Source organism: Pogona vitticeps, chromosome 4 (assembly GCF_051106095.1).
Source record: "Pogona vitticeps strain Pit_001003342236 chromosome 4, PviZW2.1, whole genome shotgun sequence".
NCBI classification, from domain to species: Eukaryota; Metazoa; Chordata; class Lepidosauria; order Squamata; family Agamidae; genus Pogona; species Pogona vitticeps.
In genome coordinates, this window is record NC_135786.1 from 135,555,775 (window position 1) to 135,570,527 (window position 14,753).

Genomic DNA, 14,753 nt, shown 5'->3' on the forward strand with positions numbered 1-14,753 from the left:
GTTAGGTTTTAAAACCATGATTGTTTGATATGGGCTATTGAGGATGGCTATAGACGTGAACATCGTGTGATTAATAGAGATAATTTTCCCCCAACACTATTTAGGGCTTTCTTTATATTGAGAGGATGAACTTCTGATGGGGGGAGGGGTTGCAAGATCCCCCTGAAGCCATAAGGCGCATTCTGCCACCCAATGTGCCATTAAGCTTCCAAATTTTGGGGACGTGGCAAAATCACTGAAAATTACTTTAAAAGCAAATTGTTTTTGAGCTTAATTGTGCTTGTGGGAGTTTCTGCAGTAGCTATTTAACCCAGAAGCAAGATGAGCACTCCCTGCATGCTTTGTTTTAAAAGTAACCTGCAACATTTTGTCAGTGAAGGAAAGGTGTTTTGTAGTAACTTGATTCTTTATTACTGTTTTTAAAAATGTTTTGATTTCTGAAACATAACCAAATAAAGCCATTAAACAAAAAGGTTGTAATCACTTAAAAGTATACCTGCTTGTTTGGCTCCTTTTTGTGCACCTTCTGCAGAAAGGGTGAAATATTTGTTTCACGGAGTAAGAACTAGATTGTAAGTTGAATATGATTTGTGGAGTGCGCAAATCTTCTCTCAGCCCGAGGGTGATTTCCCAGTGTTTTGAATCTGAGGGCATTATCGCTGCCATTTTCTTTTCATGTAGTCCATGAAAGAAAGTGTAGAAAAAGCATGAGGGTGCCCTTCCTAAGGCTGCAAGTGAGCCAAACTGGCTGGTATCTTTCAAGAGCCTCATCTTCAGGATGGAGCGAGCAAGCCGTGATGTACTCCATTTATTTCTGGAGTACATCACATTAAAAAGTGATCAGTCCTCCCTGCACAAATTTATGTCTTAATTAGCCTGAGGATTTTTACAGTATAAGATATACTCTTAGTCATCTTAAACCTTTTGCTGTGTTAACAATAGTACCTTTATGCATTTTCAGTGTGGCACCACAGACCAAGGGCTGTATCTGAATCTGACAGAGAGGAATCTCCAAGACGCCCAAAAATTTATTTTGATGCATGAAGTGATCCAGCCTATCACACCAGTTCCGTACTTCATGGAGGACAACAGCCGGTTTTCCCATGTGGTTGTGGATGTAGTACAAGGCAAAGACATGCTTTTTCATGTCATTTATTTAGCCACAGGTACATTCCTTATTAATGGACCTGAATCCAAAGAGAGAGGTGATGAGAATTTGGTTGAGGGAAGAGGGGCTTTTGTGTTGAGGTTGAATACATATTCAGTTCATTGTGCATGGTTAAAGATCATCTGCAACACAGTCACCGCCTGGCCTTGAGTATGTCATTTTCAGGGAAATGTTGAGCAAAAAGAAACAAGACTCAGGGTTAAAAAAGGATGAGCATGTGACATCTAGGCCGGTGTAGACAGATGTATAACTTGACCACACTCTTTGTTTTGTAGAAGACCCAGACTCTTCCCACACCCCTCTAAATTTCAGTTAGATGTCAGAATAAGAGAATAACACCACAAACCGTATCTCAGAAGCATGATAAAGACTTGAAAGCTAGCTGTAGAGTTGCAGTAGATATGCCTTGTCTTTGAAATCTAACACCTGTACCTTCTGCTTCTAAGGAGTTATGCCAGTCCCACAACTCCATTCCTGAAGTCTTGCAATTAGACTGAGGGTTAGGGTGGCTGCATTTATGCATGGGTTCACTCCAGTACCAGTTGCATGTGTTTCAGTTAATGTTCTCTACAGCAGCGGTTCTTAACCTCTGTTACTCAGGTGTTTTTGAACTGCAACTCCCAGAAACATCAGCCAGCAGAGCTGGTGGTGAAGGCGTCTGGGAGTTGCAGTCCAAAAACATCGGAGTAACAAAGGTTAAGAACCAGTGCTCTATAGCATTAAAGGAGCAGATTCTGTCTAATGGTTACATTAGAGTTGCAAAGCATTCTTATGGATTAGGGGGCTTAAGTGGGAAGGCCTTGGTAGAGCTGTGTTTTGCATGCTGTTGTGCTTGGCCTGAAGAGAATGTCTTTGGCTTGAACACAAGCTGTGGAAGGTGTGTGACTATAAGCCGCTTTGAGTTCAACTTAATCAATGGTATGCAAATGAGTTTTCCTAGTGTAACTATTTTATGTCCTGCTGTGGAAAATTGTGGAATAATGTGGCAGCTTTCAGTGGTTGCTTTCGCAAGATACAGTAGTCTCTATTTATAATGCACATGCTTAGTGGGACAGGTGTCGGTGCTGAGGAGTGCGGGTGGCACGTGGGAACAGAACAGGACCTATAAACTTTCTCTTTAGCTGGCAGTGACTAAAGCTACTTATTTCTACCATCTACCTTTTGCACCAAGTGAATGGCTTTAATCCAAAGAAGGTGGGTTTCTAGTTGTACAGAGGGGCTCTCCCACACACTGATACCCACCAAAATTGATTCTTGCATATTGGGGAAACTCTCCACAATGGGATGTGGTACAGTTCAGTGATTCCAAAAGATTCCAAGAGGTTCCAAAAGATCTCCTGTACGGAGAATTAGTGCAGGGCAAAGCACCCCAGAGGGAGGCCACAGCTGCGATACAAGGATATCTGCAAGCGGGATCTGAAGGCCTTAGGAATGGACCTCAACAGATGGGAAACCTTGACATCTGAGTGTTCAGCCTGGAGGCAGACAGTGCAGTATGGCCTTTCAAAATTTTGGAGAGCAAGCCGAGGCAAAGAGGCAGTCCTGAAATCAGCAAAATCAGGGAGCTGGATAGGGGACAGATTGTATTTGTCTTCAGTGTGGAAGGGATTATCACTCTCGAATTGGCCTTCTCAGCCACACTAGACACTGTTCCAAGAGCTCTATTCAGACCATGTTACCATAGTCTCTCGAGACTGAAGGATGCCTACTACAGTTCACTGATTATATCATGGTTGAAGGTAACAGATCTCCTTTCCAACATTTTTATACCATTGACTCATTCAAACCAAGCCCATATATTTGAGGGGGGGGTGCGCGCACGAAATAGGTAGATAGATAGATAGAGAGAAGACTTCATCTATTCTGTTTAGCTCTCACCAACCTCCAAACCATTTCTTTCTCCATTATCTTTTGCTTAGATTTCTGGAGAAAGAAATTAATTACTTTCAGGCTGAAATTTGTGATGTATGTTTTGGGAAAAGAAAAGAAAAATGAAGGACAACACTGTGACATTACTTGAGACAGAACAGTGTGGATCATGTTTTGTTTCAGATTTCATATGTATACTGTGCACTGAGAGACTGCGTCGTGAATGATTCTTTTGTTTTGGTATTACGTTTTTGAAGTTTTTCATTGAAAATAACAGAATGGTTTTCTTTTGCTTGTTTATTCTACATTTTAATTCTGTTCTATGGCCTATATAGCAGCCTGGCACCAGTGTATTTATGACAACCAGAACATTCAGAATGCACAACAAATGATTTATAAAATCACACTAATCATAAAAAGGATGGGTTATAGAGACATTTCATAGAATTGCACATTTGAAAATATAATGTTGCCTACAGGTTATCTCTTTATGATACGGATCCATATTTTACTCTTCAGAATACTTCATCTCCAAAAATATTTTTTTAATAAATCAGGAATTCCTGTTCCACCAAGATTCCAGGAGTAATAGATCCAGTAATTAAAAAGTGTCTTGAATTTGTAGATTGTGAAGATTTATATTTTTGCGCAAAATGTTAAAAAGTATGAAAAGGAAATAGTGAGAAAACATGGATGAGAAATACAGCAAGTACTAGAAATACTGTGATGTAATTGTTCATTATGACTGAATTCTGTCACTTCTAAAAAATTTACAATACTAGCATGGTGCAAACCTATAGCCACTCTCCAACTGGAAAAAAATGCAAGTATTTAGCTGAAAAACTGCATTTGTAACAGAAGTATTTTCAACAGCAAACCTATAATTATGTGGATTTCTTTCATTGTGGCCTCTGTTAATTATAGACAGAACTCAGGCATTTTCAGTGTTTGTGTTGCATATCAGACTGTTGTCCAGTCTCTTTCATAGTATAAGGGCATGATTTTTTTTGTTCAAAAGTGCCAAACAGATCCAGCATTAGGTGACTAGAAACACACTAGCATGTATGTTTGTGATGCTCTCCTGAAGCACATTTCTGCCAGAAGATGAAATGTACCTGCATGAAGCTACCTGATATCTTTTGGATTGTGGATAACAGAGCAATTAAGTCAAAAACTGTGTTCTAAAAACGTAATTGTTGTGTCAGATCTGGGCGGCAAACTGTAGGTAAAATGAGACAGATGCCAATTACCCTTCTCTTCATAGGCCCAAATAAAAGTTTTTTCCCATTATGCCAAATCAGGCTGTGTCTTGATGCATTTGCAACTTGCCACACATTCCAACATAAGAAATCACTGTTTGTTAGGATTAGTTTGATGTGCTATGAAGTGATATGTCGATCTTGCCAATTTAAGTTCACGTACATGTCTGGATAGGTAAGGTTGGGATGTTTTGGGTTTTTTTTAATCTGTGTGTGGTCTCAGGGCAGAATTGGGAGTTAATCTTTTAGCTGAGATGATTCAAGAAAAACTGACAACTGGTGCATAGATTCGTTTTATTGTCTTTCTTATGTATTCTGTTACTTCGATGAAAAGCAGTATAATTCAGTATAATGTAATATTCTTATTTTTCAAAAAGCAAATCAAATACCAGGGAGCTTTTTTTTTAAAATGGAGATTGATCTGCTATTTATTCTATATCAAATTTTGCATAGTAATTACTTTTTAAATGATTGGTTGGATAACATAGGTATATATTACTGAATGTTATTTAGTTGTTTAGGAAATTATGCTTTCTGTCTCACTGTGTTTATCTGTTTGTCTCCTTTGTGTTTACATATGCAGTGCACACACATGCAGACACATAAATGCACATACATATATGTGGATCCATGTTACTTTGTGGATCCATATTTTTATCATTCCTGGGTTTTACTATAAACTGAAGTATTCCTGTACTGGGAAAAAATATAAAATCAAGAAGTGGCCAGACAATGGAACCACTCCTGACTGGTTTGTCATATCTTTGCACATTTATGTTTTAAATACCAAGCATGTTTCTGGCTTATCTCATGTTGCTTGGCGTTTCATGTTGCTATTTTATTATTCATGTTGTGATTTTAAACTATTGTTACTATATTGAATGATGAGCATATGTGAGATTATAATATAAGCTCTTTTTGAAACCAAACCACTAAATCAAACACATATAAACACATGGAAAGTGTTTCTGGAGATTATGGTTGGGCTCCAAAGAACCACACACTTCAGAAGACTCTTGCGTTGTATTTCCTACATGGCAGGTAGCTTGCTGTGTCAACACTAAACATCCCATATGAAACAAGGAACTATGGAAAGCACTTTGGGACATGGCATGGAAGAAGGAATTGACGAATGGCGATCGTAACAGCTGGCTCAGGGAAGAAGTGAAAAGTCTGACAGAGCGGGCCCTGAATATTCTAGCTGGTCAAACTGAAGTACTGACTTTACTTCATGTTCAGAAAATAAGGACTGAAAGCTATAATACCTTCAACAGGCCTCTGTGTCCCCATGAACAACAGGGAAAACAAATTCTAAATAGAAACGTTTTGCTTCATATTTCTTAGTAATCATTTGAACTGAAGCAGAAGTTGGGAAGTTTCCCTACATTCTTACATACTTCTGCTTTCTTCCCACTGGTTCCTCCTTCTTCTCTTGCCTCCCTGTCTCTCAACAAGGAGAGAGACCCTTGTCTGTACTCCTAGACTCCTGTCTTCCAAGTAAGCACACACATTTGGTTCAAGCTCAGCCTGCTTTCTTTGCTTTCCAGATCCAACTCTTACCAGTTATACTTGATACCAATGTAATCGCCTTGTAGCCACTTTTCTGCAAGTGGCTCCTGTGGAGCTGGAAAATGTTTAGTGACTCAAACTAAATGTTTGTGTATGTTGGGGGAGGTTTTAAAAGTTTTTTTTAACCTGCATCAGAATCTTCCTTGAGGGATGTTGAGTCCTTGGACAGGAATTTACATGCAGCTTCTGCCTATCTGCTTGGTTCATTTGAATATGTTTGGAGTGACACAGAGAACAGCAGAGTTTTATGTGGCCTTGGGTGATGTAAAAAGAGGCCCTTCAAATATGCTGTATCAGTGGTGGGCAACATAAGGCAAAGAGGTTGTGTCACAGAGTCATTATTTGTGGAAGAGGGCTTCTTTCAGAAGAAGGACCTCAGTGGGACAGATGTCATTTTTAATTATTTTTGGTTTATGTGTTCACTTTTATCCATTTTGGCTCATAGGACTCATATAATGTAATCTTCACCTCCAGTGTGGTGGACTGGCAGGATCAAAATGCTCTCTGCCACCCACCATGGCTAGCTGACCCAGGCAGCCTTTTCAGCAGAGTGATAGGATCAAAGGCCCGATATGTGTTATGCCCTTTAAAACTACCATAGGGCACAGAATAATGGTGTGATCTGGGTGAGATGAGCAGCTGCTGGCTACTTCCAACCCAGATAGCCATGTTGCTTTTACTGATTGGCATGTCTTGTGATAATAGAATTAGGCACTTGCTAAATTTACTAGTTCTAATTTTCTTTCCCCAAACCTTGTTCCTATTGATTGAGGCAGAATTCTTTTTGAATAATCTTTGGATGTACAGCTCCTCTCTAAGAGAGAGAGTGAGGTGTGAGAAAATAACTGTAATTATCCTATTTGATGTATTGAACATGCTTGGACAACATGACAAGTGATTGTCAAAACACTGAGTTCTGGAAATGTATAGCTGACTGACTATCTTGTGGCATCCATGAGAGGGAATTAAAATCATCCCTTTGAGACTGCACAGAAGGAATTCAAATAATTTATCATTTTGGATGGTGCTCTCTCAGGCCTCTGAGGATTTTGTAAATGAACTTAATTAGCTGCACAGTTTTGAAGCCTGTGTGCTTTTAATGGATTATCAAGCTTAAGTGATGATAGTAGAGGTGCTGCAGCCATTCCTTTCAGGAATGGCATGGCATCTTATGGAGCTCAATGTGATCTGGGGAACTTTGGGGCACCTTTTCTCCAACCACAAAATGGGAACTAGATGACCTAATGTTCAGTGGATGGGATCAAGAGGCATAAATTACTCTATGCCCATTTTTTGTTTTTTCTAAGCAGCTCTCCTCGCCCTCACATCCTCTCTCCCCCTCTTTATACATGTGGGGGGATGTCCCTGGGGAGATGATTGGCAGTGAAAGGATTAAACACCCAATACCTGATTGTGGCGTTTCAAATGGCCTCCACCCCACTTTTCTCATCAGTTCTAGTGTCTTCTGACAGTGCTCTGTTCTAACTGTAGCTAGCCTATGCCTGCATTTCACAAATCAGCTTGCTTTTGCTTTGTAATGGATCAGCTAGGAGAAAGCATGATTCTGCTTGCATGTTTGATGTGTTGGGCTTGGGGCGTTGTAAGAGGAAGAGAGCATTTGCCTTAATTTGTGACATGACCTTGGTCAGGCTATCTTTCATTAAACATATCCTACAGATGTAGGCATGTGTCTTCCTTGCTCTAAACCTCACAGGTGCAAACAGCAAACCTTTCTGATGGGAGATCATCAGGTGAAGAGAGACTGTACTGAAGCTTGTGCTGAAAGGGGGATTTATCGCTTCAAACTAGAAATTCATAAAATTTATTCTTGTTAACTCTTGCAAGAAGATTGGCCACAGTTAGCCTTATGGGGATATGTAACATACTGGCAAAGTCAACAAGTTACTTAATCATGTCAGTTGGATTGTATATATTGATCTTATCAAATAACACCCAAGGCATTTGGCCTGAATAGCCAATTGACCAATTTATTAGGAAACAATAAGTTTAACAGGGATAATAAGAAAAAGCCCAGCATATCTAGGTCATCCATCCTGTTCTCTGTTGGTACATAGGTTGTGCTGATCTTACAGCTTCTCATGACTGCAGCTGAACTTTCTGGCACCAAAACACAGCCATTTCTCATGACTCTGCTTCCGGTCCCAGAACAATTATTTCACTTGGTTGACAAAGATTTATATCATCATGGTATTATCTTTCAGGATTATACATTATCATTTCCTTTCTAATATTTTTAGGACTTGAGAGACAGAACAATGATAAGATGTACAAAGTTTGTGTCAGAAAACATATCGAGACTATAATATATAAAGATTGTTAATAAAGCAGGAAGTAATGCAATTTGATTTAAAGGAAATAATGTAGCAATAAATAGAACCTGTCCCTGTCTTAGTTTTAGGTTAGTGATGAAAAGTTACTTCTGGATACTCAACTTAAGCTATCCTGGGTATTAGAGTCCCTAAATTTCCCCATCTCTACTGTAGGCCAGTCCCCAAATGCACATGCATTAAGACAGGCAGAGGCCCATGACTAATTTCCTTGTCTTTGCCTTACAGATCATGGCACAATTAAGAAGGTACTTGCTCCAATTAATCAAACATCAAGCAGCTGCTTGCTGGAGGAAATTGATATCTTTCCAAAGCAGCAGTGGGAGCCCATCAGGAGTCTGCAGATTTTACACAGTCAGAGTGCTCTGTATGTGGGCCTTCAAAGAAGTGTAGTGAAGATCCCACTGAAGAGATGTCTGTTCTACAAAACACACAGGTATCTGATGAGCTTTGACAGGACTGTGTAATTCAAAGATGCTGGGGGTGGGGTGGGGGGAACAGAAAAGAATTCTTGAGAATATATAGTTGCTTGGCTGTCAGCTTATCTCAAAGCATTTTAGTTAACTAATCATTTGGCTTTTGGCCTACTGGTTATTTCCAGTTTAAATAAATGTGTATGTTGAAAGGCCTATCTGGTTTTTGTTGTTGTTGTTGTTGTTGTTGTTGTTGTTGTTGTTGTTGTTGTTGTTGTTGTTGTTTTGTTTTTGTTCACACAACCTGTAGCCAATCAGTTTTCCCTGGGAAGCCACAAGAAGAGTACACTGGAGCGTGCCCCTGCCGTTCATGTTCACTAGGAACTGATATCCAGAGGCACACTGTCTCAGATACTGCAAGAAGTGAAAGGCCATCATGTGTACTAGATCATTGGCTGTTTGTTACTGTGAAGCTAGTAGACACTGGTAGTCCCATTGTCTATGAATTTGTCCTACTCTCTTTTAAAGTTACCCAGGTTTGCAGCTTGCACTTCACAGAAAAGCAGAAATGCTCCCTTTTATGCCCTGAAGCTTCCACCATTCCAAATAAGTGGATGACTCCAACATTCTAGTATTAATAAGAGATACAGAAAGTATCTACTTTCTCCACATAATGTTCAGTTGTATACACCTATATCATGCTTCCTCTTACAAGCCTTTTCAGTGGTGGATGGGAAAGTGCGAAGAAGTGGTTGGAGGAGACTGAAAATCTCCATCCTCTTCCCACCTCATCTATTCAGTGTGTCAGTTAATGTCATTCTTTAAGGTCTATTAAGAGATGACAGTGCTTTCCCAAACATGCATAGCTGTGAACAATTGTACTGAAGCCTGATGCTTTGGGTTTATATTTTCAGTGCATGTGTTGGATCCCAGGATCCTTACTGTGGCTGGGACCTGGTGCTGAAGAAGTGCACGCCACTGGAAGAAAGCTTGAGCATGAGTCAGTGGGAGCAAAGCATTTCGGTGTGCCCAGTAAGTTGACTGCATGTAACTTCATCCTCTTCAGGTTCCCCAAGTCCTAGTGATGCTCACAGAAGAAGGTCACATTACCCATGTAAAGCAAAGAGTTATATTCAGATGATGTCTATACATGTTTTTATTGTCTCTGATCTGAACAACATGTTAAATCTTATTCTTAAGTCTAAGCAGGCTATTTAAGAGAAAGATTTGTATGTATGAATCATTGTTATCCACTTATGGCCTGAACTACATGTTTAACAGATTGAAATCTGGCTATGGCGGCAGTAGAGTGTTGACAGTAGCAGTTGATGCAGCATTAAAAAAAAGTCAGACTGGTTGGGAAAATTGGTAACAGGGTTCAGGCAGAAAGAGTTATGCACCTCTGGCAGTGTTTGGCAATGGATCTAAGGATGAGGGGTAGTCAGATAAGATTTGGAAGCAGAACAGAAGGAGAGCTGAAAAATGACAGACTACAGAGTAGGCTATGGGCTGAGAAATCAGAATCTAGAAAGGCTCAGTGGAGGAAGTAGAATTGGGAGGTCAGACAAGGTGGCAGCCTGAGAAAGGAGAGGTTCACTCAGAGGAAGACCGAAGGAGGGGAAATTATGTGGAGCCTGGTGATAAGAGGTGATGTATGGCTTTTTCATCAAAAGTGAGAGTTCTTTTGTTTTTTTGGGGGGGTTGTTTGTTTGTTTATATCCTGCCTTTCTCCTTCAAAATAACCTGAGACGGCTTACATAATTTAAAAGACTGTATGTAGAAAATAAGAATAGTAGGTAAATGAATTTTTAAAAAGAATTAAACAAGTATTACATTAAAAATAGTAATAAAATCTATAGGGAAATACCTTTAAAACAGCACTCTCAGACCACCAGTTACTAAGGGAAAGCCTGCCTGAACAGAAAGGTCTTTGCCTGCTTGAGGAAGGACTGCAATGATGGGACCAGTCTAGCCTCCTATGGGAGTGAGTTCCAAAGTCTGGGAGCAGCAACAGAGAAGGCCCTCTCCTGTGTCCCCACCAAATGCACCTGTGTGGGTGGTGGGACTGAGAGAAAGGTTTCCCCTGATGATCTTACAGCCCAGGCAGGCTCATAGAGGGAGATTCAGTCTTTTAGATAGCTTGAACCCAAGCTATTTAGGGCTTTATAAGTTAAGACCAGCAGTTTGAATTGTGCGCAGGAATGGATCGGCAGCCCAGTGGACCTGCTGTAACAGGAGGGTCACATGATCTCTATAACCAGCCCCAGTCAGCAGTCTGACTGCTGTGTTTTGGACCCTCTGCAGTTTCCGAACACTTTCCAAAGGCAGCCCCATCTAGAGTGTGTTACAGTAACCCAGTCGAGATGTAACCAGGGCATGTGTCACTGTAGCTAGATCAGACCTCTCAAGAAATGGGTACAGTTGGATGCACTGGGCTTATCAGATGGTGAGCTAAGTGGCTGGAAGGTCTGGAGGCAGGGGCCTAAGATGAAATGTAGTGGAGCGGGTGATAGACAATGTCTGATGAATACTGAGCAGCTGAAGTGAAGAGGAAAAGTTGGCTCTGCCAGCTAGTCCATTTCTTCTTAAATCTAGGCATTTGCTCCCGTTAAGCTGTCTGGTGGATCTGTAGGTTGCCTGCCTAATAGGAATTCCCACACACTTTACATTAAAGCTCCCCCCCCCCCAGTTTTATTATGCGTGAGTGTTAATTGGATATGCTGCTTTTCTGTTAAAAAAAAAAAGCCAGAGGTGTCTTGCATGGGCCACCAGTATGCATGCACTCTGTAGTGATATCATATTGCCAGTGATGACAGTAAAGGAGACAGCGGTGAGGGGATAAGTATATTCTAGCTTGTGGCAGAAGTGCAGAGCTTTGAAAAGTCACTTTGTAAACCGGGTAGGGGATTCTGTGAATTGAAGTTCAGAAAAGTAACCGTAACAAACACTTCTGCAGTGGTGATTTTCCCTGCTGTCTTCCATAGCATTTGTTTTTAAGATTTTAAGGCTTCCTGCTGTGCCTTCCAAGGTTTTTTTTTTAATAGAAAATCTATATTGAAACTACTTCGATTTGCCTTACCCAACCTTTCCTTAGTAAAGGCCATGCTTTCATTTGCCGCCCTGAGTTTCACCTTGACTTTCTTTTTCGGTCTCTATGTATGAGTTGAATGGCAAAGCAGGGAACTGAAGCTCCTCCTTGAGAATCCAAGGTAATGTTGTTGGCAGCAGGAAACCAACCTTTTGATACACAATCATAGTAACTGCAGATTGCCGCCTATGGTGCAGCTGCTCAGGGTGTTGAATGGCGTGATGAACCCTGGCTGCCTCTGACTAGAGACAGCTGGCATGTGAGACAGCTGGTAATATGTTTTGGGTACACAGTGGCCATGATCCAGCAATTTGGGGTCTTCTTATGGAATCCTGAACAGACAGAGATCCATTTCGAAGAAGGAAACTCCCGACGTACATATTGGAAACGGTGTGCAAAGGAAAGCTGAAGAAAAGGCCTTTTCCTCTTGACAGAATGGCAAGAAATTTATAGTGGTCAGGAAAGTTGCAGGTTAGACGCCTCATGGGACTGGGCCATTGCAAAATGAAGGCGATGAGGCTTATTTTTAAAATAATTTATGAAATGGATTTCTAGCCTGTCTTTCAAGAAAAAATTAATATTCCTGCCAAATTAAAAAAAACAACCATGCATGTGAAAATCTAGTATATCAGGGTCATTAGGCTAAGAATATATGTACAGAAAAACTGTTTATCTAGATGTATTTGCGAAGGCTTTCACGGCCGGGATCTAATGGTGGTTGTGGGTTTTTCGGGCTCTTTGGCCGTGTTCTGAAGGTTGTTCTTCTGTTTGTCTAGATTTTGTCTAGATGTCTAAATCCAGATATATTGAAAATTGGTTTGTCTAGCTCAAACAATCAAATATATATATGGAAGATCTGTTTGTTTTATATACATATATGAATATTTTTCATATATATGTATATAGAAAAATATTCAAATATATGATTCAACCATCTGTTGGAAGCACAGTAATCTGGAAAGATTTGAACATCATATGTATCCAAACTTCAGTTAGTTATCTCATAAATCTGCTACTCTGTTTCAGGTATTTGCAGCATAGAGAGATCAGACTTTTGTTCCTTTAAAAAATTTTTTTTAATTAAGAAAAACTGTAGAGACTATCTAAAGTTCTGTTTGACACCTAGGCCAAGTTCAATGTTACATTAAACCACAGCTTATTGTGATGACAACGCATCATCCTGAGCCTTTGGCTTGCACATTTTCCCCTCTGGCCCAGATGAAGAAGAAGGATGCAGACTCTTTTGTTTCAGGGTTATATAACTGCAGAACCCTATTTCGTAATTTCTAAATTGCTACATTAAGCACACAAACAGAGAGCACAGACTAATTCACTATTTTTTATCACCTCACTCTGTGTGACTATGAAGGGGAGAAACTCCTGTATCTGCAGAGGCTGTTTGTATGAATGAAAACCCTGTAAAGCAGGATTCTGATTAGAGATGGGGATATTTGTATACAAACACCCCCGCACAGTTGGACATAACAGAGGTCCAGCCCCCTGGGGCCAGACCGACCACTCACTGTTCCGCCACTGGTGTGGGCTCTGTGCTCCTTTCCTATAACCCTGGAGTTCGCGGTGGATTAGCCACTCCTGGCAGGAGGCACGATGATGAGCCTCTCTGCCAGGTCGAAGAGTGGTTAGTCCACCGTAAGCTCCGGAGTGATGAGAGTATGCTGCTCACGGCAGCAGCGAAATAGTGAGTGGACTATGTTATGTCCACCTGTGTGGGGTGTTCGTATACGAATACCCCCATCTCTAATTCTGACTCATAAGAAGAACATTCATACAGAGTGGAGGCTCTCCAGATTCATGAAGGGGCTTGATGGTGTTGCTAGCACACTCCCCCTTTTGGTATGTTTGCTGTACATACTGTGAAACAACTGAATAATAATAGTAACTACTGTATGTGCTGTCAAGTCAGTTTTAACCTATGGTGACCCTTCTTGGGATATAAAATATTCCAGTGTGGTATAGCAGTCTCTTCTAGCCCTCAGATTGTTATCTGAGTCCAATGAACTGTAGCTAGCCATAATCGTGATTTGGTTCAAACAAGCCAGCTTTGAACCATGAATTATTTATACCTGTATTTTTCCTCTAATGGTACCAGAGGAACTTATAAAATTGAACATATATTTTAAACTCCTGAAATAATCACGCAAAGAGAGAACTATTACAAAAAAGGAAGGCATTACGTAAGCAGTGTGTCCAACTTCACAAATTATTTTAAAATGCATAGACAAGCAGATAGTTTTTTAATCCTGGCCGAAAAGTTACCAGCAGTTAAATCTGCATGGGAAGGGCCTTTATGAAGCATGATAGAGAAGGCTTTCCCCCCCTAATTAAATGTATAATTCACTAAATCAACTTTTGGTGTCATTTTTAAAGTGTTGGGGGCAAACAAGGAACAGTGGGACCTTCCAGGTTTTTAATGTCAAATTGCTGCTCCTTCAGGTTTTCAGGAACAGTAAATGACCTTTCTGCAGCAAAAATAAAATAAATCATGGGATGGCACCTGGGAAAGCTAAAAAGGGCTTTGGAGGTAGACTTTATTCACTGAGGTGATTCCGGTGGGAAGAAACCTAGTCTGAAAGAAATTACCCATGAATCCAATTGTTTTACTATTGTATGGCTTGTATAGATTGGTTGTGTCTACATTCAAAAAAGGGTTATACATATGTACACTTTGTTCAGAATATTAATAGCAAAAAACAAGTGAGAAACATTGTTTTTCAGAGAATGAAAGAATAAATACTTGGTTCATATGAGAATTAACATGTAAGATTTAATTTTTCAAGAATCTTTGAGTGAGTTGGTTAATGAAGAAGGACTGTTTGGAGCAATGAGACCAGTTTATGAAATATAAGAGAATAAAGCAGAATTACAGGAATGTAAATAAAGAAGTCTTACAGGTAGTATGGCATAAATAGTGTGTACCTGATTTGGTAGCTAGTTTTGATTTGTTTGGTCTGAGTGAAGTTTATTTTTCTTTTGCCTAGCCCTTCTGGCAAATGATATGGTGTATGTAGGTGCACACAC

The 14,753-nt window shown here is 40.1% G+C and overlaps 1 protein-coding gene across 3 annotated transcripts in view; it reads left to right on the plus strand.

Moving 5' to 3' along the window:
- Positions 1 to 14,753, plus strand: part of SEMA5A (semaphorin 5A) — a 195,819-nt gene that overhangs the window by 131,687 nt on the left and 49,379 nt on the right. For all 3 annotated transcript variants that reach the window (XM_020812770.3, XM_078392566.1, XM_020812772.3), the window contains 3 exons: positions 962 to 1,166; positions 8,442 to 8,649; positions 9,541 to 9,658. In XM_020812770.3, coding sequence (XP_020668429.3) covers positions 962 to 1,166; positions 8,442 to 8,649; positions 9,541 to 9,658 — 531 coding nt within the window. The remainder of the gene's footprint in view (positions 1 to 961; positions 1,167 to 8,441; positions 8,650 to 9,540; positions 9,659 to 14,753) is intronic.